Below are 22,630 nucleotides of genomic sequence, written 5' to 3' on the forward strand. Positions count from 1 at the left end.
GATGGTAGACCACACACCGGGTTTGCTGACTCCGAATGGCCTCAATGTGTGTTGCTCTGGCCACACGGCCACACATGAGGCTCTCACATGTTGCTTACTGCAGGGAGATGTTGCACACACGACGCCGAGGCAAGGCTCGTAGTGTTGTCTGCCTCAGTTGAAAATCTGCCTTGGCTAGCATATCTTATCCCGTCGCCAAGAGATCTCATGACTTGAGGATGCTGATCACCATGCGCTGACTTCAAGAGTCTAGGTCAATTGCCAGGTTGTGAGTTGTGATTGAAGACCTGGCGTGGCCAAGTCAAGATGGTCTTGGCAGCAACTTTCCACGATAATCGAAACAGCGCCTAGAAAGACTGATTATAGCCGCGATTGTAGCTTTGGTTGGGCCCATGGAAAGGCAAAATCTAACGACGTGGCGAGCGCCAAGCCAAGAGCCTCTTTGCCTTTCGCAATTGATCGGGAATTCGGCGCGAGGGCCAAGAAGCATCAAAAATGCCAAGACATCGCGATGTGACAAGCGGCGGCGGTTGACTTCATGTGATGAAGAGGCAAGCCTGGTATTAATCTTACTCGCTCAGTTGCGGGGAAATCAAACATTTTGGTGTAAAATTAGATAGATGGCAAGTCTTGGCAAATTTGGGGGCGGCGACTTTTCGAGTGCTCTCCAAGGCGGAATCCAGCGCAGCAAGGGGCCCTTGGTCAGAGCTGTCAGTCCTGCGCCACGTTCTGTATGCCATTATCCCGGCTCAGGTGTGCCGATGAAGGGTGGGTACACGGGGAGCACACAGTAGAGTTGGAGCCCCGTTGCAATCGGTTCCGACGGAGCGGAAATCACGTCCGGGCAGTGTCTTATTGATGCCCGAATGCATCTCTACTCTCCATACAGAGTAGCCTCATCCCACCAGCATGGTTCGTCTCCATTCTCAAGGTCTCGGGCAACATTAGCCACCTTGTCTTGGTGTGAGGCCAGCAAAGGAATTAGGTTATTCGGGGGCTTGGCCTTTCAGGCATGCAACATCATTCTGGGGTCCACCCCGTTGGTAGTTTCACCTTAGAAAGCTTAACGGCCCGTTCCGAATGCCCTCACAGTACTTTTTGCTATTAATAAATAAGCGATGTTGAGTTGGTAGTTTTAAGCGGAAGAACATGACGAGAAAACTGTCAGGCCTAACGTTTCATTGGCAGCTTCGCAGGATAATTTTCGAGAGCTGTTAGAGTCTACTTCTTGAAAGGTTCATCCCTGAGGCTCATGGCATACCAAAGGACGTCAGACGCATCAATTAGGCTAGTAACTCGGCAGATCGCAAATGGGTTCCTCAACCCTAAGTACAGCTTCCTCAGAACCAAGCTGTTGGCCAAGCCTAGAGAAGCTAGGATCCTAGAAGCATGAGCACACGAGAAGCTTCCCGACGTAGAGAGATCAGCTGTCGATCCAGGTGAAGCAACAGCCGCAACACCCGTGGTCTCTTACAGTTTTGATTGTACTTGTCACGCCAAGTCACACAATGTCAAGGCCTAGTATGTAGTCCGACGTCCATTGTCTCCAAACAACTGTCGGGAGCCGACATGCCAAGTCGGGGATAGTCCAAATTTCCTCCATATTGCTCCGAGGGGACAAAGTTCACCATTCCATGTCGAACAGCTGCCACCGGCACTGGCCCGAGGCGGTCCAGACCGTCATCCGATGTCAGTAGTCTCCAAGAAACAGGTGGAGTAAGACAGTTTGCTAAGATATGGGTAAATCGGGGGTTCCGGTTTCTTGTCACATTGCATTATCAAATGAGTCGGGTGTCGGATTAGCAAGGTAAATGCAGACCCTTTCTTACTACATACTGTAGTTACATGCAATCTCTATCTATACCACTCGAAACTACATGTGACCATGACGACTTCAACGATGCAGAAACAAAATGAAACCAAGCAACTCCTTCCCTCAGAAATGGTAGCTCTGTCTAGTTATGAAACTCCCCCAACCCATGATGACCGCGAGGGTGTGTCCACCTACCATTAACCCCGTAACATTTCTCGTGAAGCCAATCTGACGAAACTCATCAGATCGCAGAAGTGGGATTCTATTGCGTTTGATGATTAGAAGAAGCCTTACTTGCGCAAGTAATGGCTTGTCTCGGTTGTCTGAGAAACATTGTCGTTGCGCACGCCCCCTCGGTAATCCATAGAATAGCTACCGAGCTGATTCTCGGAGTCCGAGTTGGGAACGATTTCGCCATGTGACTTGTTGATAATCCGGGAAGGGTGGAACCAGTTGAAAACCCCCGACACAACCAGCATCATAAGGGCATCAAAGATGTAAAGGTACACCTCCTTCGACTGAAGTTCCCCATCTTCTCCCATGACATACTCGATAACTCGGAACAGGGATCGGACCATGATGAGCAAGCTTGTTCCATAGAGAACCATTAGTAGCTTTGGCCAAGGGGTCGACACCGACAAACTCCTCGAGGTGGGTTCACGCTTGATACGGTAGTGGAACAAGGCGGTCACAACCATGAAGAACCCGAAAAAAGCAATCTGAATGGCCAAGCCAATGATGATGATCATCTGCCCACGATCCTTCTGCGCCTTTGTATCAGCACCCGCAAGAGAGCCGCCACCTTGAAGAGATCGTTAGCCGTTGAGGTTTCATACATCATGGCAGTCTTCATCTCTTACCAATAGCTTGAGCGAAAATCGATATGATGTCTCCAAGGAGAAACAGCTTGGTAATCCACTTGACTCGAATGAGCGAGTGTTTCTCGGCATCAAGCAGTGTAATCAATCGTCCGAAGATCATGTATATCGATGCTGCATAGAAAGGAGGTCCAAGAAGCAACAGTAGAGCTTGGATGATGTATGGACCTCTTGACCAATTAGGGGTCTCGGTAGCATTGATCGAGCGTCCAGCATAACCGATGATCTCAACTGTAGAGTAGTACATATTAGTGATGCCAGCAAAGCAGGGGTGTATTTCAAAATTCTTACCAAGACAGCCGATGAAGAATGGGATGAAGTACCATGTTCGCGTCTTTAAGATCTGAAAGGCATGGCCAATTGCGGATAGACCAAAGCAGGCTGTAAAGATAATTGCCGCAGGAAGCGAAGGGTCGTACTTGTAATAGTCGTTGGCCATTTTGGGATCTGTGCGGAGGCGAGATCTTTCGACTTGAAGACAAAAGTTTCGAAGACTTTCAGAGGCGAAGATCGATGAAATCTTCGATAGTTAAGAGTAGAGTATGACTTGTTATGATTGATGAGATTGTTTATTCTTCCTAGTTCCTGATTCCAGATGAGATGAGCACGTCTTTAAGCACCGGATATGCCATCTTGCAAATCCCAAATCCGTTGCTAATTAATTTTCGCTTTTCCTATCGCTGCATCTACGAATCTTGAAGCTGACGAAAAAATGAAGCTATCTCTGCTTCGCCTCGAACGGTACTTTTTACGTAGAATACGAGATACGAACCCTGGAACGATAACGAGAAGAGAAAACGAGGGGAGCTGTGCTATCAGCCTCAATACTTCGCCAGCGACGAGTTTCGTGACAAGTCCACCACCGGATTTCATACTATTAGTAATGTAAGGACGGGGCTTTCCATGTCGCCCGAAAGACATAGTCTCCCAGTAGGCGTGCTTTCTTTACGAAGCCCCATTCTTCCATCAGCTATGAATCTTCTGTAAGGATTTGCATAGAGTCTAGTCAAATTACATGTAAGAGGCTTGTGCCATTAGCGCCGAGTATCCGTAGATTGACAGGTGTTGCAACTTGCAGCATCGGTTCAGGGACATCATTACCAGAAAGTCAGTATGGTGTGCTAGTCAGAGTTAGGCCTAAAGTGAGATCGCGTCAGCCCCCCTAACTCGAATAATCAGATCGATACAAGGCATGATTGGGCAATGGGGATAGTAGAGGTCTTTCCCCGACGACGTACGAGACATGATCCCAGTTAAAGGCGTGGAGAAGCCTCGTTCTCGGACTCCAAAACAATTGGTCGGCAACCCTCGCCAAGCCAATCGCCGACTGGTCTGTACGGCCGGCGACTGGCCGGGGGTTGTCTTCATCTGAAGGAAATGGACCGCGGCGCGGTCGTGGCTTTTCTCCCCCCCGTTACCCAATACCCACGGATTCCACGGGAGGCACAGCACGCACCAGAATATCTGCCAAGACCCTGCCGTAGCCCGATGTTTCCCTGTCACTTTCTCCATCTCATTCTTCCCCATCTTGGCTGGCCTCCGCCGACTTGAGACTTTTTACGGCGTCTGCTGAAGCCTGAAGGACCTGAGAACTCTAAATGTTGCAACTTGTGGGCAGCGCGGGAAGGGGAATGGAACCTTGGAAGAGGCCGGCGATCCGGCGACGCAAGATTGAGGCTTAGATGCTACATGTACTCCTTAGGCTGAGCCGGGCCTTGGCGAAGAGGGATGAGAGTGTCAACTGACGACAACACGCCTTGGCTCGTTCTACCATGGTGTTTTCACTGAGTGAGGGGATTCATAAAAAGCTTTCTACCAGACACACAACCTCTGACCCAAAGTCTTGGCGATTCGCGTCTATTCTTTCTGTTGCCTTGGAGTCCCCAACCGATCACCCTTTCTTTTGGTTCCCATCGTCCCCTCCCTCTCCAACGTCCGTGGACCTTTCGTCCCATTCCGTCGCCGGTCGCACATCCCAAAGACGCCGTTTCACTGGTTCTATTCTCAGCCAGCCCATGCAAGGCTATCAATGCGCCTGGGAGTGCCACGTTGGAGACTGTACACTAAGTATTGTCAAGGCCGATCAACTAACTCGGGAGTGATGTCAAGTATGTGATGGATGGGCATCCCCCACACTGACGCATGCACACAAGGCTTAGCCCATACCGACTGCAACCGCCGCTCCTCCCGCGGCCACATGTGCACAACTTCTTTTTTCTTCTTGGGGAAATATTCACACGTTTACTGTATCCGTACGGTAAACTGGGGCCAGGGTGCGGTATCTCCGCCCGCACGCCGGAGGTCTTGGCACGACTCAGTTCCGTATCGCTGACACCGTCACTTTCCCCCACCTAAACACCGCGAAGATACCAAGGAACCTAGTAAGCTTCACTCTTCTCCATTCTTTTTTTTCTTCTTTCTCTTCCCATTCTTGCCCTCGACGATTCTTCAACATCCCTCTACCTTGTTCCCCTTCGCACTACACCTCCTATAACTGGGTTAAACACCAGCTGGACCCTAGTTCCGGCGGGGTTGAATTTGATTGTTGATGTTCAAAGCTGTGCAAAGGGCAGACTTGAGTCTTGGCATTCCCGCAGATATTCTATCCATATCTACAGATACATAGAAACGTACCGCTGCTTCGTTCTTCAGAAGACAATGATGCGTCAGTACTGCGTTATTCGTGCCTGACTGTATCCGTTTTCCCCTTCCCTTGTCCTGTCCCCTACACCCCGGCCACCTGAGATCGGACGAAAATCCTGGGCGCACCCGTCGACTTCCACATCGGCCCTAGGCTCGCTCGGCCGGGATGCGCAACAACGTTCGACAAGGCTCAACATAAGAATAACTTCCCACAACTTGGCCGCGGGTCGCCGACTGCAGCGGTTTTCTCGGCCTGCTCTGTATAAACAGAGAGACCACACTCCGATCCGCAAAGATACCACACCCCACCGGCTCGTCCTTATTTACTGGACCTTGCTCCTCCCTACCTCGTTACCGTCTTCGTTCTCGGGTGCTTGCTCTATCAGGCCTCGATATGTCTCTTTGGTCTTGAATCCTCTGCAGCAGAAGCCAGAACATCACAATGAAGCGCCTGGGCTACAGGAAATCACGCAATGGGTGCTTGAGATGCAAGGAGAGAAGAGTCAAAGTAGGTCATCAGAGTCCAAGTCCCAGTGATGAAGTAGTTTGATCTTCATCTACCCTCTCCCTTTTATCATATTTAACACTGCGCTATGTGCATTCGGCCGAAACTAACGAGTATGAACCCCACGCAGTGTGACGAAAACAAGCCTTGCAGCGCCTGTGTACGCCATGGCTTGCCATGTAGTCTCGAAAACGCGGGAGCGCCGACAGGCGCGTCCTCTCAGTCCATGGCTCACCTGCCGCCGCCAGGGCAACGTACCAAGAGGTCGGGTTCGCGCGTAAGCTTCCTCCCCTAACCCCCCGTTTCTCCCCCCCTCACCAGCCTTGTTAGTGTTGGGGAGGGCTTCGTTTTCGCAAACTAACGCGCGATTGGGGTTTCTTAGGGCTCGGCATCGGCACTGAGACGCCGATCAAGCGCGCAGTCTCCTGCTTCTCTCTCGCCACAGTCTGCCGCCGGATCACTCGGGGGCCAACAGAGCGCTTCTAGCTCCGGCGGAGGAGGCCAAACTTCGCCTTCGTCGCAGTCAGATCCGTTTCCTTACTTCTCGAGGTTCCTGACCGATCTGAATAAGACCGAGACGGCCAGCGGATGGATCTCTGATCTCGAGCTTATGCACCATTATACTTCGGTGTCTTATCGAACCTTTTCGCACTCCTCCTTGGCCCAGAAGACTCTTCAATACGACGTCCCGAGGGAGGCTCTCTCCTACCCGTTCCTCCTTCATCAAATTCTCGCTTTCTCGGCCTACCACTTGGCCTACCTCCAGCCAGATTGCCGCCATGCCTACCTCATGCAAGCTGCCCAGCACCAGAATGACGCCATCAACGGGATGAGAGGGACTCTCCTGGGCACGATCTCCTCGACGAACTGCCATGCCCTCTTCGCCTCCTCCATCTTCCTTACCTTGAGCGCCTTTGCTACCTACCCGAGCTACGAGAAATACAACCCTTCCTTCTCCCCGATCGATAGCATGCTCGACATCTTCACCCTCACTGACGGGATGAGCATGATCCTGCGCGCCTCCGACGAGGATCTGCGCAAGGGCCCACTGCGAGAGATCTTCATCCGCGGGTCCGGCGATACCACGCCGTCCACCGTGGAGGCTACTCTACAACCGCTCTTCGAACGGCTCCCTCGCCTGAGCTCCCAGCTCGCGGAAATTGGTCTCGTCGAGCACGAGGGAAAATATGCCATCACCAACGCGGTGATTGCCTTGAGCGAGTGCATCGCCAAGGTCTCTACCTTCAACGCCATGTCGGCACCGGTCGAGTTCCGCGCTGTGTTCCTCTGGCCCATTCTCATGACCAGCGACTACTTGGACATGTTGCGTCGGCGTCATCCAGCGGCCATGGTGGTGTTGGCGCACTACTGCGTTATCGTCCACATGGCAGAGCCGTTTTGCTGGTTCCTGAACGGGTGGGCCCGGTCTTTGATCTCGCTCATATCGCAGCACTTAACTGCAACTCCATGGGCAGACTTGGTGGCTTGGCCCGTGGAAATTATAGGGGTTGGCGGTTACGAAGTACAGCTAGATCGCATGGCACATGCAATGCCCGTCGTTCTCTAGCCTGTTGTTTTAATCATTCTTTCATTCTATCACTTCATACACGCTACACATGATAGCGCCTCGCAACCGGAATATCTTTACGGACAGTAGTCACTTGACAGAGAGTCGATATCATCTCTCGCTAACAAGGGCCGGGGCGTTACTGGATTTGGACGGGAAGACATGGCCAAGGCAGCCGGAATCGGCGGGTGGCCGGACAGGCGCGGACAAGCGCGGAGAGCGAAAAGGTTATTTGAATTTCATGGCTTTGGCAGGGACTTTGGAGGTTGGAGAGACTGGAGTCCAGGAGGGAATCTTGGTTGAAACCTTGTATGGAGTAAAGCGAGGCCCAAACTTTATGACTAGTCGACGTTTTGTCATCTATTCAGGTGCGATGAACATCGAAATCAATACGTAGAAAGTTTTCTGATGATCTGCGCGGGCCGTCCGTTCCGGATGACGGCATCGGTTTCGCTCCGCGTATAGCACTTGAGTCGTGTAAATGGCACAACACGATAGACTCAGCTTTGCTGGTTACTATTCAAGCTACGTGTTGACCGCGACAAGCTTCGCTCCATGACAAATATTCAATCCCTGATGAGGGGAGAAACAATAGAACAAGAATTCATAATTTACAGGGATGTTTACCAGGTTCTTGACCTAGACCGCCCGTAACCCATAGACTGCGCCGTAACTCTGTAATGCTACATCGGTTACTTGGCTGAACGCCACAGGGCTTTTGAGAAGACGCACTCACAAGGTCATGCAGTGATTTTTGAGTGGCGGAGTCATGGTATTGACTTGGCACTTTGGGTAGCATGACTCTTAGTAAGTGCGACATCTTCCTTGTTGCAAGTGCGGAATGAATTCCTCTCGATCCTGCCGCTACGATATCGGAAGTGAGTTTGCCATTCTCTTTCGTACTGGATTTCTTAGTTGCTATCAGCCTGATGGCGTCCAAAGCCGCTCAATGTTCAAGAATTCGGACCATCCATCTACTGCCTTCTCCCTCGTTGATAGACACCCGAAGTCTCTTTTCCCACATGGCTCGAATCTTCTCCGCCGGAAGCCCAGCTGCGCCACTGACAGCAAACACACCAGAAGCCATCCAGAGCGAGTCTACAGCCGCCCCATTCCCTTCCTCTTCCCCCTGTCGAAGGCTAAACTGATGATTGATAACGGGAATGAACGACGTCTGCACAATGAGGTTGGTATTAGGATCCGGTCTCAACATCCACGCCCCTCTATCGAGATCTCCACGCAGCCCTTCTCCTTCGACCATGATATCGGAGATGCCGCTCGCCCCGGCTGAGGAGTAGACGACACACCTATCAATGTCCTCGCTGTAACACTGCCCATCGACTTCGTGAGAAGTCCGCTTCGGGAGAAACTTCCCCGCAGCCGTATGTGAGTCGATAGCGAACCCTCCATCGAGGAGCTGCACACTCCCGAACCACGACGGAATTTCGCCTCTGGGATTCCATCGGACCCTATGAACCCGTACGTGCCACCCGGGAAAGCTCTCCATGACAGGCACCAATGCTGTCTCAATCTCCAAGTCAAGCCACTTCCATGGTTTCCAGACACTGACTAGAGACGGCATCTCGTTGCACATGCTAGAACACGACACCGACACAAGTTCGATCCTGAAGTCCGTCGGCTCCCATCTTACGCACCAACTGTCGCCATCGTCGATACTAGCAGCCAGTGTACTGTCGGGTGCCATCTGCGAAAGTAGTGGTCCCGTGGGCACACTAAACCCAAAAGCCGATGAGTACGCAAACTTGCCATACTTTGCTTCCCGTCCCTTGAAGCTCTTCTTCGTCATCTGGCCCGATGAAAGTAAGAAATGGTGCTCCGGCCCGTTGCAAAGTATATGCCGCGGCGGCCAGACGACTCCTACACGTCCCGGATACGGCTGCTTCACGTTCGTCGCAGTATTTTCTGATAATGAAGCCAGAGGCTTGACGCCTTGGAGAGGATGGGGCTTCTCCTCGCACCTCCAAAAGGCGTGGTCCTCGGACAGACCTAAGATGACGAAGGTCTTGAGGCACCAGTACACCGACTGCGGCGAGTTGTAGTCCTCACTCAGGTACATGTTGGGATACGCAAACCCGATGCTGAGCGTCCCGTCCGTGTTAAACATGTCCGGTTTTCCTGCCCACCATCGGAGATGCCGTAACAGCAGTCCCTTGACTACTCCAGGATCGTCTAGAGGCGGTGCAAGATCCACGCCAGCGGTTGCTGCGGCGGACCAGAATGCAACAAAAGCAAAGCGGTATGTTAGACTTCGACCAAATGGTATTGCGGCCCCTTTCCTTATCGTCAGCTTGCTTTCCAGAGCTCAGTGACAACAAAATAATACGAAACACTCACCATTTGTGTCAAAATACCTCCAAAAGCTGGACGCATACTCCTTGGCCTGCACCTTATACCTCTCAACCCTCTCCTCATCCCCGACAGCGAACCGTACATACAACAACTGCGCAAACTGAATCGCAAAGCTGCCCGAGTAATAATCCGCCTGTTTCCTCTCCTTCCCCCAAGCTCCATCACTGGACCACCCCTCCCCCATATAGAAAGTATCAAGAATCTTCAAGTCCGCATCCATGATCCATCTAGCCTCCTCAATCGAGACCCCTAACGCCCTCACCAACGCCAGGTTAACAAACACCCGGAACCAAAGCCAATTATTCTGCGGCATCCTCTTCCCATTAATCTGCCTCAGCCAAGTCCTGAGTCTCTCCTTCTTCTCCTCATTATCACATGCCGAAAGAAATGGTCCAGGTGCAACAAGCATAGCAAAGGCGATAGACTCCATCTCCACCATCCGCTGATCGATATCATCCACATCGCCCCAATATTCCTCAGAATCTGGATCTGTTCCCGCCACGACCCCCCGGGACCAAGATTTCAAGTTCAAGCCCGCGAGTTCCTCACTCTCGCCGCCGCTTTCGAAGTCATTCAAAAGATCCGCGACAGCCCACAACGGCCTCGCGAACCCTTCCAACTGCGCCGCGACTTCATCGAACCCCGCGGCTGTGTTGGTCGTGAGCTTAATCCGCGCTCTCTGGAGGGACTTATACTGCTCCAATGGTCGTATCAGGGCCGTTGCCGCGCGCACGACGTCGGCGCGGGTGCGGAAGGGGTTGTCTGAGAAACCGGGCAGAGGAGGCATGTTGTAGTATCGGCGACCTGCGAGTCTCCCAAAGGGTGGATGAGATTGATCCAGCAGTGTCAAGTGGAAGCCCACAACTATTCGTGACGATGAAGGTCGAATGAGTCATATCTGCGAATCACACGCCGGCCTTTGCTTCAAGATACGTCGGCCGTCTCGATGGTGCGGATGAAATCCAACGGACTGCGGGGTATCTCCCAAATAATCTCAACTCGCGCGAATGATGCACCGAACCGACGTCACACGACCGCAATTATTCCATGAATTCACGAAGAGGGTTCACTGTGGACTTACGATCACTCAAGGTCTTCAAGGCTAAGTGAGAAAACACTTGTTCATAATGACGAACCTGATACCCTACTACCTACACTATTAACATAGGCAGGAACACACACCCCAAGCTCTGCCCATCTTAAACTCCGTGCTGTTGTCGCCAGACCAAATACAAATGAGTGAGAAGAAACCCAGTCCCCGAGGAGCTTAAACTCAACGAAAGTCTGCGAGGTCTAGACCAATTCCAACAGGACGAGTCTTGCCCAGATCGTCTTAGGCGGCGGTGAAATTATACAAAACCCGGTCCCCCTAATCGAACTCATTGTCGTAACCATAGTCATAATCGTCCTCATCCGCGTGATAACCTCCCCACATACCCCCGTGAGCATCGCTCATGTGATCGTAGATGTCCTCTTCGCCAACGTTCTCACCGCAGGCGAAGCACCAGTGGGCATTGCAACCCGGCACGGTGCATGTGATATGGTCACATCCGCCCATCTTCTCCGTAACTGTACCGCAGCCGGGGCAGTTGCGAACCCTCAACCTTTGGGCACCCTCTATCTGAATCTCCTTGCACTCATCACATGACCAGTTCGAAACCTCAGGTACGCCAACAGCGCATACCCGCTCAGCATACTTCTTGGCAAAACCGCAATCTCTGCACCAGCCATATATCCACTCCTTGTCCGTAGTCGCGGTCTGTAGGTCGCCGATGTGGGAAATACCAAAGCTAGAGACAGTCTTGGCGGTCGGTTGTCGGCGGCAGAAGGGGCAGGAGAGAGCTGCGAGGTTCAGCAATCTTCCACGGACATTGAGTCCATACCAATCCTTCATACAGCCGTTGCAGATCTGCTGATGACAGCCGGAGCGACCACATGCGTTCCGAAGATCGGTCTTCCGGATGTTGGAGAAGCACAAACTGCAAACCCCAGCCTCAGTACGTCGAGATCTTACCCACTCGCGAAGGGACTCGAGAATGCTATCCTGGTTCTGGATAGCCTTGCCGCGAATCGTGAGCTTTGCTTGCCCGTGAACCGCTGGAATAATCTCAACGTTCTTTGCTAGCAATTCCCGATTCGATTCTTCTACCTGAGAAATGGTGTAGAACAGAGATCGGCCGTTGAAGGGGTCCTTGATTGCCAAATCATCATTGCGCAGGAGCCACGAGACGCCGTTCTCGCCGGTCAGTGTCTTAGCCGAGGTTTCGAAATCGATGACGGTAACTCTGTTGGCTGTACAAGCGGGGCACTTGAAGGCTGAAAGATCAAGGTCGGAAGGACGGTATGTCTCGGGCCAGATGACCCGGCTTCGACATTGCGAACATTCGACACAGGGAGCTTCGCGCGGGATCTTGTCTTTTGCCGCGACGAAACCATGGTGCCGGCAGTAGTAGCATTTTGCCCGTACATTCAGAGCCTGGGGGTTATAGACGACGTACTGAGCACGGCATGTTGGCGTGAAACATTCGACCCACGTCGCCTCCGTTTCTTCGGTATCCCCGCGGGTCACGTTGTTCTGGAGACGGGCCTCTTGATCCGGGGCTGTCTGACAGACCTTGCAGTCACACCTGTTGCTCTTAGGACAGAGGCCACAGACGTTGTCCGGCCCCATTATGGTGACTGAGCGGGGGAATTCGCATCTTTTGCATATGGCAAGGGGCCCAAGAGATACCTTAGACTTGTCAGGGTGCCATCCAATCTTGGCCTGTAGGGTCGTGTTGAGGTTCAACTCAAGGAGCTTGTAGTCAACCAGAGTCTCAAAAAGACGTCGGTCGCTCTCAAGGAGAACACAGGCTTTTGGCGCTGGGCGCTGTGTTACGCCTTGAGCAACCCGTCTCTCGTAGTCCTCGCTGGCATCCAGGAGCAGCGAAAGGCAGCTAGCATTCCAGGTCTCGGGGATGTCCAAGTTATTCCACTTCGTGGTGAATGTGAGTAGCTCCCTGTCCGCGGTGGCTGTGAGGGGCCGAATTCCCAAGCGCAGGGCAAGGGCAGCAAGCAGGGCGGCTGGACGAGCGGCCAGCATGGTCCCAGGAAGTATCAGATGTAAGAGTATCTTCCAAAACTTTCGCTGATACTCAACAGAAGAGAGGGCCATGGGAATCAGGGCGACATTAGGGTCGGCTCTAATGTGAGCTGGCAGGTCCTCTTCGCGGGCCACGTAAGTCAATCGTGTGAGGACTTTACCGAGCCTCTGGAGAATACGGTTGTCGCAAGAACGACCAATCTCTAGGAGTTCTTCTCGTGTAAACTCTGTGACGGCACGCTTATCAGCGGTTGCGTCTTCGCCGTTGTCGTCTGTGGAGGTCTGGAATTGCTCAGTGGGATCGAGAAACACGCAGGGGTATCTCTGGTGTTCGGGCACCTTGTCGATGACTTCTGAAATTTCAGCTGCGTAGTCGTAGGACTCTTCGAGCCACGCCTTCATCCGGGCCTTCTTCTCAGGCTCGGGGATGCGGTCGACGGAGTACCCAAATGCCTGGATGAGTCCATCGCGAGCCGGGTTATCCCGATCGTTGCAGACGGCTCGCCATAGGCTACCGAATACTGGGTTGATGGCAATGGTGCCAACATCAGCTGCGATCAAAGTCTCGAGTTGCCCAACGACAAAGCTGCGGTAGACCTCATCGGCTTTGTACCTCTTCGAGAAGTCCAAAAGGGGCGTTTTCCGAGCTTCGACAACAGTCCGCAATTCATCAAGCTTGGTAGGTGTTGGCTTTATGTTGTTCATGACAGTCCGCTCCATGTGTTTGGCGATAGCAAAGTACAACTCGAGGGCGTCGTCCTCTTCGCTTGTGACGTCCTCGATGTTGGAGGCTGTTCGATACTGACAAGCTTCGGCGTAGGTGCGCTGGCCGGACGCTGCGCCGCCTTCCTTCCCTACACCCATCCAGGCCATCAGGATGCCAGTGGTCAACTCCGAGATAGCGACCGATGTGGGAACGTTGTGTTGGTTATCGAGCTTGAAGCTCACTCCCCCCGTGATATGTGAGAGAAACGTGAAGGGGGCGACGGTGTATTCGATGCCGCCCTGAATGACGGAAAAGACCTTGGCCTTCTTCTCGCCGTCCCGAAGGATCTTGGCGCCAGCAATCCAATCGGTAAAGTACTTTCCACAGCCATAGAAGGAATCGAGCTTGGAGAGGTTCTGAATTTCGGTGGCTCTGTGCTTGGACGACGTTCCCGGGATGTGGGGAGGCGCGTCAGCGTAGAGGATGATGATGGTGGTGGCCTCGGGACGCATGATGCTATAGGCTCTGGCAAGTCCAGTCTTTGCAGCCTCGGGCCAATCTAGTCCGTAAGTACCAGAGTCTGCCTTAATATGACTGGCCTTTTGAAGTAGCTGGCCCTGTGTGATTGTGTCGTCGGCCGTTGAGCTTGTTGAGTACCATCCTGACCACTCCGTCAACATGGAGGCAGAGTAGTCGCGGTAAGCCATGACTCCGATCCGGTCGAAGCAGTCGGTCAGAGCCGAGATCCGAATAATTTCTGGTAGAGACTTGTTGAGAGCTTGCAGGTAGCTGCTCATGGACGCCGTGGCGTCCGTCAAGATTAAGAGATCATAACGGTCGGTGGTAGCCATGCTGGGTGGTGCTGTTTGTTGTCCGTAGACCGTCCCGTTCTGTGGTGTCTTGTTCATAAAGACTCCAAGAATGGGAGACGAGGTGCAATTTGAGCATGAAGAATCAAATGGCTGGGAACATATCGAGAGTGCTTTCCGCGTTTATATAGAAGAATTGAGGCATTGCAGGTAGTGAGAAGGAAGAAGGGGAAGATGAGGCCAATTGAGGGCTGCGTTGACTCACGCCGCCAGAAGGTGCGCCGCGGTGTTGGATGACGGGAATTCACCTCAGGAAGTTGGAACGGTCAGACGAAAGGGCCGATCCTGCGTCATTCGCCGTTTCCCCCTCAAGGGATTACGGACTCTTGCCGGCTGAGTCAATGGTCGAGTCCATAGTAGATGCCTTGGATGTTCGTCCAGTTTCTGGACTGAACAACTCGTTGCTGCATTTCTTTGAAGCAGTGTTGGCCGAATGGTTGTGGCTCAGCCCAGGAAGCTTGCCCGTTGGCACTTAGCTCTCAGTTCTTCCCCCACAAAGTGGCTGGGGGCGGCCGCTCATGTCAGCCCTTACCGCGCGCTTCGCCTCGATGATGGTACTTTGGTCGAGATATAAGCAACCTAAGTTCGTTTTCATTGGACAATTCCATATCTTTCGGGGAGAGGCAGAATAAAAGGCATTTTCGCATCAATCGGCACTGGTTGATGAGAGGAAATCGCTCAAAAGCTGGGGAAGCTTCTTCAATTCCATCCACAGTCAATCGATAGCGTCCACGTGCACCAGCCCTTCGAATTGCTTCATTATGCTATTACTATTACACTATTAGAAAACACCTTATCTCACCAACATTGAAGTAAACTTCATCTAGTTGCGGACATATGAAATCGGCTCCAACGCCTCGCTCGCGCAGTCGGCGGGCCCGTTGATGGGGTTGCACCGCACCGCCGCACCACCTTCGAAGCGCACGGCATAGTCGACGTTCCAGCGGCTGCTCATGCCGTAGGCCTGGAAATCGGTCGACACGATCTGCGCACCGCTGGAGAACGCATCCTCACGCATCCCCGTTGTGTCGTTGGACAGCAGCGTATCGAGCGGGATGTCGGCGCGTGTGCGGACCCAGTAGCCCGCCTTGACCTGCGCCTGGATGTTGGCCTGTTCGGTGCCGGTGGGGTCATTGAGCTGATTGAAAGTTGTCAGTAAAATAGTCACTTCTTATCAAGAACGCCCCCGGTGTAGAAGGGTTGATGAACAACAAACCTTTTGGAACGCGCAGTCAGAGTTTCCGGGCGCAGAGTTTGTGAAGAGAACACGGCCTTCAAGGTTAGGTCGGCCCTCGGTGTAAGAGTCACGGATGGGGTTGACGGGCCCATTGTCCATCAGGAAGAGCACGCGACCACGGGCACTCTCCAAGTCGGGCCACCCATACTGCAAGACGGACTGCTCCAGCGTCAAGTTGCTCCTACGGATGTCGTCCGGGGTAACAAGGTCCTCGGGCGCAAAGACACTGCGGATCTCATCGTCGAGGCCCTTGAGAAGTGTCGTGTCGTTCCAGGGGATTGGAGACGCGCCGCCGATTGCCGCGAAGGCGGCTTCGGAGGTTTTGAACTCGATCATGAAGGGGATGGGGACATGGTCAGGGTGTGCCTGGCTCCACTTCTTGACGATGTTCAAGCACCCAATGAATGTTTTGCAGGTGGGATGGTAGTCTGCATCGGCGACGTGCAGGACTTTGATTCCCGGGGCGAGGAGATCGGGGTCTGGAGTCGTGGAAAGGTTCGCGAGCTTGCGGATGAGGGGCGTGGCGTAGTGGCCGCCTTCGGGATCGGCGAAGATGTCGAGCTCGAGGTTGCGAATAGACTGATAGTTGAGCTGAATGTCGAGGGACGGGTGGGAGTAGTAGTAGTTCTGGACGTTGGGAAGCATCATCGCCTGGGTCGGATGCTCCTCAAGGGGTGCCTCGCGATGGTACGAGTTGTGTGTGCCAACGACCTGGACCTGGTTCATGCGGATACCGCGAGACCAGGTGAGGCCATTGTGCGTGTAGGTCTCATTGCTGCATGAAGCAGCACTCACGAGAGGGAGCACTAGTCAAGGTCAGAATCTTTGTGTGAGGAGAAAGCCCAGATCAAGGTGCAACGCACGGAGAGCGGCCTTAAGGGCCAGGCTGGAAATGGGCGACATGGCGAAGAGTGGTGAGATGAGAAGCACAACAGCGACTACGCACAGGAGGCAAAACCAAAACTTTGAAGGAACGGATAGCGCATGCTTATAAATATATGAAAGGTCTGCACGCGAGATCGCCAAGAGTAACCGAGAGCTCCGTTCAAGCCTCTCGATGGAAGGGTCGGTAGTGAAGCGGAGGGTTCATCCGGTGGTGCCAGCCAACCGGGTCAAGTCAGGGCACGTGGGTTAGAGTGAAGGACCAGCTCTGAAAAGGTTATATCACGGCCATGCAGTGACAGGAAGAAGACCGAGACTAACAAGGTCGAACAGCATATGGCAGAAGACAGATGCAAAGGACAGAGGAGAAACGGACACACCGGGAAGAGAGGTGCCCCACCACCGGAAGCCGTTGCCCGCTCTGCCCCGCAAATTGCCTGGAGGAAACAGCTTCCCAACTTGGCAGGCCTGAGGAGGGGTCGGCCAATGGCGGGCTTGAGGGCGAGCATGTGCCTGGGAGCTCATCTCATCTTCCCTGAAGCTTCCCTGCACATGAGAACGTCAATGAGATGATCCACGTGGGCTCTCTCCACCACCAATTGCAACGGGAAGTGAATTAGAACTCTCACGTTGAGTTAAATGAGCTAGTAAGATCCAGATCTGCTTGTAGTGTCTCATCATCAGCCGTTTCTTGTTTTCGCGACGACCTTGACAGACCACTCCGGGGTGAAGGGCCAGCATGTACACCATGGTAGAGAGGCTGAAGGTTCCAATCACTTCACGTAGATAGTTTGAGACACCTTGGACTAATCATTGCTTGATTTTCTTCTAAAGTGCGACACGGAGACATCATTCGAAATACGCCAGTGCCATGGTCTCTGGAATTTGCGTCGTGAATCTGGCCTCTCACTCACTTACTCACCTCTAAGTTCACTCCCACTTGTCATTGTTTGAATTGAGGCAAGAAAAGCCTTGGTGAGATGCCAATTGATGAGCACTGTTATGAGTATGACTGAATGATGTCGTGATGGGAATAATTTCCATTCCATCCTACTAGACCAGGAAAATGTCCCTTCCTGTCAATTCATAGTCATTCACCCGTTAGCTCATCGTAAATCGGCCACTCTCTAGATAATGCTTTGACATTAAGGATGAACGTGACCACTCAAGCTCCAATTCCATCTCATCATCGCATGGAAGCCACGATTCCCTCCCAGGCAGCAAAATTAGCCCCAAGGCACCTCAATCTCACATCCGCGACGCCACACCCGGCTGCCCATCATCCAGATTGTTTCGGCCACTGATCCGCCGCCAACTTATGTAAACCACCCGGTGCTTCCTTGCATTCCCTCTGCAACCTACCGGCCAGGCCCGGCCCCACCGCACGGCGCCGTGGCGCACATCCGGCGTTGTGCATCTGCAGTCCGACCGCCCGTGGTTCCCTCCGGCCTGCAACACCATGATGGGCCTATCACCCGTCCCTCCATCCATCGTTCCATGTCAACTCAACCATGGAACCAGGGGGGACAAGCGCTTGTCGATATGGCTAGACACTGTGATTCGGCATTGGCCTGTCCGACTGCCATCGCGACAGCGGAGGTACCTTCCCAGTACGTATTTGTTACCACCCTTTGCCATCCGTTATCATCACGTCTTAACCTCATCTCAAGGCGATCTAGCATCGCTCTCTAGCATCGCCATCCCTTCATTCTTCTGATCTTCAGGAGGTTTTCATTCTTTACATAAGGTATCAATTACATCCCACACTCATTTCCAAAGAGCCAGATCGATTCCGGCTTTCACGCTCCTTTCTCGACACCCTCACCGAGCCACACCGAGCAATCACAAGCATCGCCCATCCCCGGTCCATCCACCTCCTCCCGCGCCGAGGTCAACTGCAACCCCAGAGATCGACACCCACTTCCCCTCAAAATGCATGCCCCGACCCCTCACCTCCTCCCCCTGGCCACGGCCCTTCTAGCCATCGGCACCAATTTCGCCCATGCAAACCCCCTCCAAGTGCTCACCGCAGGAATGGATAGCACACTGCCCGTCGGCACGAACCCCATCGTGAACCCAAAAGTGGAGTACCTGGGCTTCCAACACGCAGACAACAGCTGCTCCCACCGCGATCTGGGCTTCACCGGCTCTATCGCAGGAAAATGGTATGCAGTCTGGGGTGATGTGCTCTGGTGTGATGCTGGTGTCACGGATCCTGAGAAGGACACGCCAGGGTTCCACGGTATGGTGCGCGACGCCGTGTCTGTAATGACCAAGAACCCGTTGGTCGTGCATGATCTCAACTTGGGGGAGAATGGGCGCCAGAAGCAGTTCATCCCCTTCAATTCGTCGTGGGGAGAAAAGGTTGATACCGGGTTCGGCGGGACGAGTTTGGTCGAGACTCATGCTGAGACGCGCACCGGCGCCGTCTTTTACCTGGTTGTAAGTCATTATCCCCCCCCCCCTATGAAGCCGGAAACCAATGCCCAAAAAGAGAGGCAGCACAAGACTTACACAAAATCCACTCAGAACCAAAACGCAGACGGCCTCGTGGGCGCAGGCATCGCCAAAGTAGACGTCCTCTTCGGGACCCCCACCGTGACCAAACGCTACGGCGACCGCGGCTACTGGTGGGACGCCAAAACCACGCCCCGGTACGGCGACATCGCCGCCTTCCGCGACCCGTGCTCCGAGTACATTTACGCCTGGGGCGGCCCGCCGACTACAATCACCGACTGGGGCCAGAGCAGCTACGTCTACCTCGCTCGCGTCAACGCCAGCCAGGCGTTCAACGTGAGCAACTACGAGTACTACTGGGGCCGCCAGCAGGGGTGGAAGTCGGATGTCTTGACGACTTTTAACGCCGAGACGGCGACGGTGTGGGGCACGGGACAGGGGCAGATTGTGTGGAATGAGCATTTCAAGTGTTATATCTTTGTTCACCTAGGTATGTTTTTCTCATCCTGTGGTCTCTGAAATGTAGGCTCAAGACTGACTTTACTAAAGGCATCGGTGGCGGCACCGTCTTCTTGCGTACTGCCGCAAAGCCTGAGGGCCCCTGGACGCCAGACGTCAAGATCTTCCAGGCTCAGGCCATTGATGGCGGGCTCGTCTACGCTGGCGTCGCTCATCCGTATCTAGATCCCACCGGCAGGACGCTGGTCGTCTCTTTCACGAACAACAACAGGATCCAGGTGCTCAAGGTCACCTTCTCCAAGTGAGGCTCAATAGTCTTGACTCTTCATACGCCGCACATGAAAACTTCAATTCTTTCACAGACATTCTTCTACTCTTTTTTTTTTCTTTTTTTCCACGTACATAGTTTTCGTATCCTCTGTACGGATATGATAAAATAACCTGGGAAAGCTAAACCTAAGCCGGCGAGAAAACGATTGCGGGCAACATAACCAAGTTCAATTCTAATCCGAGAGCTCGAAGCCTTAGATACAGCCCCCGTGATAGCTCCTATCACAATAAAACATCCACTTTTAGTAGACCCATGTATACAAAGCGCCAGCCGCTAGATGAGAAAGTGCCATTGCCCTCCATGGGGATACCCCTCCAGACACAGCATTGACAGGAATGGCATGAATCAACAAAAGAAAATAATCAATTACGAGCCATTCGAGGCCTTGGGCCGTTCTGGTACCGGCACAGTCTAATACCCAATGGTACGCCCCTCCCAAAGTCAAGTAATATCAAAGCCGCAATTTTTTACGTAGTCAGCGATGCCCAAAATGCAACATTCAAGTCTCTCGGCCGGATCCCAGGTGATCGCCCCAAGCAAACCGACTTCAGTCCGATTTCTACATGTAATATCCTTGTCAGCATCGTCTATCGCAGATTGTGGAAGGGTCTCTGCTCGGAAATATGAACATGCCTTGAACGAGGACCCCAACGTTGATCGTCACCGCCCTCCGCTTTGACCCGGACGTCGTAGTCTGGTTGGTAGAAGTGCTCTCCAGCCCAAATATATCGCCAGCAAGACTGGGGTCCAGGGGCATCTGGCTAGAAGCCGCGTCGCTAGACTGCCCAACAGATCGTGTATCGCCCAAGTGTATATCAGACGGCCTCGTCGGTTTCAAAGTCTGCCCAAGCCATTGCCTGGCAGCGGCGTCTCCAGGGCTCGTTCCGTAACTGCTGAAGATATCGGAGGCGTTGTTAATGCTGCTGCTGCTGTTGCTGTCGAGTCCGCTGCCGAGAGCGCGTCCGGCAACCGCCGTGTCATCCGAAAAGTCTGCTGGATTGATCTCGGCCGTGACGAAATCCGCAGCGGCGGGAATATCAACTCCTCGTCTCCGAAGAACCCATTCGACCTCGTCCGCATCGTAAAAGTCGCCTTGCAGGCCTGGGACGTTCATTCGAAGTCTCGCGGCGGCACGTTCCACTCGTAGGTCTCGCATCTCTTCCGTCGGCGCATCCCACGGCCCCATGCCATAGAGTGAGTCGACCTTTTGCCGATACGGCTCGGCCGTCCCCTGGTTTCCCACCGGATTCCTCTGTTTGTGGCCGCTCGGGTACGCCATCTCATCCAAGTCATTCATCTCGTCGAACCACGTGCCCCCGCCCCCTAGGTGTAAAAATGGAAACTTCCAGTTAAACATTGTTTCCCGTTGGTTGACACTGAGACGGTTAGCGATCCGCTCCACGATCCTCTCTTTGGGCTCGAAAAGTAAACTGAAACCGAAGGCGCTGTTGATGAGGCTGCTCGGCGGGTTGGGCATGCGGAGCAACGTGTAAGCCTTTTCTAGAGTTGATCGTTGCAGACGCCGCCCAAACGTCCGCTCCTGGTGGGCATAGGAGGTCGGTGAAGAGAGAATGTTAAATAGGGATTCAGAGAAGGGCTGGTTGGCGAGTAGATCGAAAGTGCCTGGTTGGTCCAGGCTATGTTCATAGGACATACCGAATGGGAAACTAGCATTATCCGGCGTCGGTTCCGTCACAATCTCGTAGCCCATTGGAGCCTGGGATAGTGTCGAGTGCGGCATATGTGACTGACTATCCGGCGCCCAAGATGTTGTGTGCACCGCAGTCATCGCATGTGTTCGAGGTGTCGACCGAAGCTGGTGCTGCTGCGGCTGCTCGCTTGACAGAGCATCGTATATGACTTGCTCAATCGGCTTAGCAATTTCGGCAGATGGCGACTTTTGGTTGCTCCTTTCTCGCCCACTGGCAGGGCCGTCAACATCCTCGGCGTCTCCATCATTTTCCTGGCTTGGAAGCACGTCGCCTTCCTTTTCTGGCTCCTCGCTCGTCTTCCTTGCCAAAGAAACAAACTTTTCTGTCGTGGCCTGAAGTTGTCGTCCAAATTCGGGCGTGCTCTCGTGCATGCCTTTGCTAACGGCGAAGTCATAGAGTTTCATAAATTCCTTGCTCATTTCTTCATTGGTGCGTCTCAACTCGTCGACCTTCTTCTCGAGCGATTGAATCGCTGTTTCCTTGCGGTTGCGGTAGGCTCTCTGAGCGAGCCGAATTTGTGTTCGACGACGCTATGATGGTTAGAAGGGGTTGACTGAGGGGGCAGGTGTAAGATGAGGGAGGTAATATCAACTGGAACAAGTTTTCGTAGCAAAGCTGCAAAAGGGGTGTCAAGTCAGGAGTCAGTTGCCAACTTACGTCCTTTGCGGTCTCATCATTGGTATCTAGGCGTGGTCTTCCCCTTGACCGCTTCTTTTCCTCCTCATCAAGTTCTACTACCTCTGCAGACTGGGCCTTTGACCGTTTCTTGGAAGATCGTTTTGGTTCCTCACTGGTGTCGGCACCAGGTTTCCCCCCGGTGGGCAGACTTCTTGGTGCGCGAAAGCCCGACATACCATCGTCGAAAGATTCGGCGTTGAGGATGGACAGCCCGGGGTTCTGCATGAATAGTGCCGGGTAGCCGCCGGGGTATTGAAGGACCCCAGTATGGCGATGTTGGAGGAGGTCGTCGCTGAGGAGGTGGTTGTGATAGAATGGGTGGGCGGGTCCCGCCACAGGTCTGGACAAAGAGAAATCCACAGGGCGCTCCGGGGCGAGATGTGCGGATTCTAGGCCCGAAAACTGGATCGGGGCTAGTTCGCCAGGATTTGGGGGCAATTC

General features: G+C 53.3%; 7 protein-coding genes across 7 annotated transcripts; 2 read left to right on the forward strand and 5 right to left on the reverse strand.

Annotated features, from left to right (window-relative positions):
- Nucleotides 1-1,799: 1,799 nt before the first annotated feature.
- Nucleotides 1,800-3,216, reverse strand: BDZ83DRAFT_783412 (RTA1 like protein-domain-containing protein; the record flags this gene model as incomplete). The annotated part of the gene is made up of 4 exons (XM_060515586.1): nt 2,983-3,216; nt 2,674-2,922; nt 2,190-2,615; nt 1,800-1,828 (listed from the first exon to the last, which is right to left on the reverse strand). Exons 1-4 carry the CDS (start codon nt 3,128-3,130, stop codon nt 1,800-1,802), a joined length of 852 nt encoding a protein of 283 aa, XP_060362574.1. The 5' UTR covers nt 3,131-3,216.
- A 2,069-nt stretch (nt 3,217-5,285) lies between these two features.
- On the forward strand, nt 5,286-7,708 carry BDZ83DRAFT_418279 (uncharacterized protein). Its single transcript, XM_060502965.1, has 3 exons — nt 5,286-5,842; nt 5,970-6,116; nt 6,222-7,708. The coding sequence occupies exons 1-3, from the start codon at nt 5,777-5,779 to the stop codon at nt 7,404-7,406; spliced, it is 1,398 nt and encodes a 465-aa protein (XP_060362575.1). The 5' UTR covers nt 5,286-5,776; the 3' UTR covers nt 7,407-7,708.
- Nucleotides 7,709-8,287: 579 nt separating this feature from the next.
- BDZ83DRAFT_703943 (uncharacterized protein) lies at nt 8,288-10,745 on the reverse strand. Its single transcript, XM_060511487.1, has 2 exons — nt 9,762-10,745; nt 8,288-9,698 (listed from the first exon to the last, which is right to left on the reverse strand). The coding sequence occupies exons 1-2, from the start codon at nt 10,561-10,563 to the stop codon at nt 8,353-8,355; spliced, it is 2,148 nt and encodes a 715-aa protein (XP_060362576.1). The 5' UTR covers nt 10,564-10,745; the 3' UTR covers nt 8,288-8,352.
- An 84-nt stretch (nt 10,746-10,829) lies between these two features.
- BDZ83DRAFT_628878 (dihydroxyacid dehydratase) lies at nt 10,830-14,858 on the reverse strand. Its single transcript, XM_060508728.1, has one exon. It carries the CDS (start codon nt 14,470-14,472, stop codon nt 11,146-11,148), a length of 3,327 nt encoding a protein of 1,108 aa, XP_060362577.1. The 5' UTR covers nt 14,473-14,858; the 3' UTR covers nt 10,830-11,145.
- A 262-nt stretch (nt 14,859-15,120) lies between these two features.
- Nucleotides 15,121-16,881, reverse strand: BDZ83DRAFT_628879 (acid phosphatase). The gene is made up of 3 exons (XM_060508729.1): nt 16,534-16,881; nt 15,650-16,476; nt 15,121-15,571 (listed from the first exon to the last, which is right to left on the reverse strand). Exons 1-3 carry the CDS (start codon nt 16,571-16,573, stop codon nt 15,257-15,259), a joined length of 1,182 nt encoding a protein of 393 aa, XP_060362578.1. The 5' UTR covers nt 16,574-16,881; the 3' UTR covers nt 15,121-15,256.
- A 1,656-nt stretch (nt 16,882-18,537) lies between these two features.
- On the forward strand, nt 18,538-19,773 carry BDZ83DRAFT_703954 (uncharacterized protein; the record flags this gene model as incomplete). Its single annotated transcript, XM_060511488.1, has 3 exons — nt 18,538-18,994; nt 19,082-19,499; nt 19,559-19,773. Exons 1-3 carry the CDS (start codon nt 18,587-18,589, stop codon nt 19,771-19,773), a joined length of 1,041 nt encoding a protein of 346 aa, XP_060362579.1. The 5' UTR covers nt 18,538-18,586.
- Nucleotides 19,774-20,376: 603 nt separating this feature from the next.
- Nucleotides 20,377-22,414, reverse strand: BDZ83DRAFT_754324 (BZIP family transcription factor; the record flags this gene model as incomplete). Its single annotated transcript, XM_060514466.1, has 2 exons — nt 20,377-22,041; nt 22,169-22,414. The coding sequence occupies 2 exons, from the start codon at nt 22,412-22,414 to the stop codon at nt 20,377-20,379; spliced, it is 1,911 nt and encodes a 636-aa protein (XP_060362580.1).
- Nucleotides 22,415-22,630: the final 216 nt, after the last annotated feature.

The sequence above is a fragment of the Colletotrichum acutatum genome, assembly GCF_030867785.1.
Source record: "Colletotrichum acutatum strain CBS 112980 chromosome Unknown BDZ83scaffold_78, whole genome shotgun sequence".
Taxonomy (NCBI): Eukaryota; Fungi; Ascomycota; class Sordariomycetes; order Glomerellales; family Glomerellaceae; genus Colletotrichum; species Colletotrichum acutatum.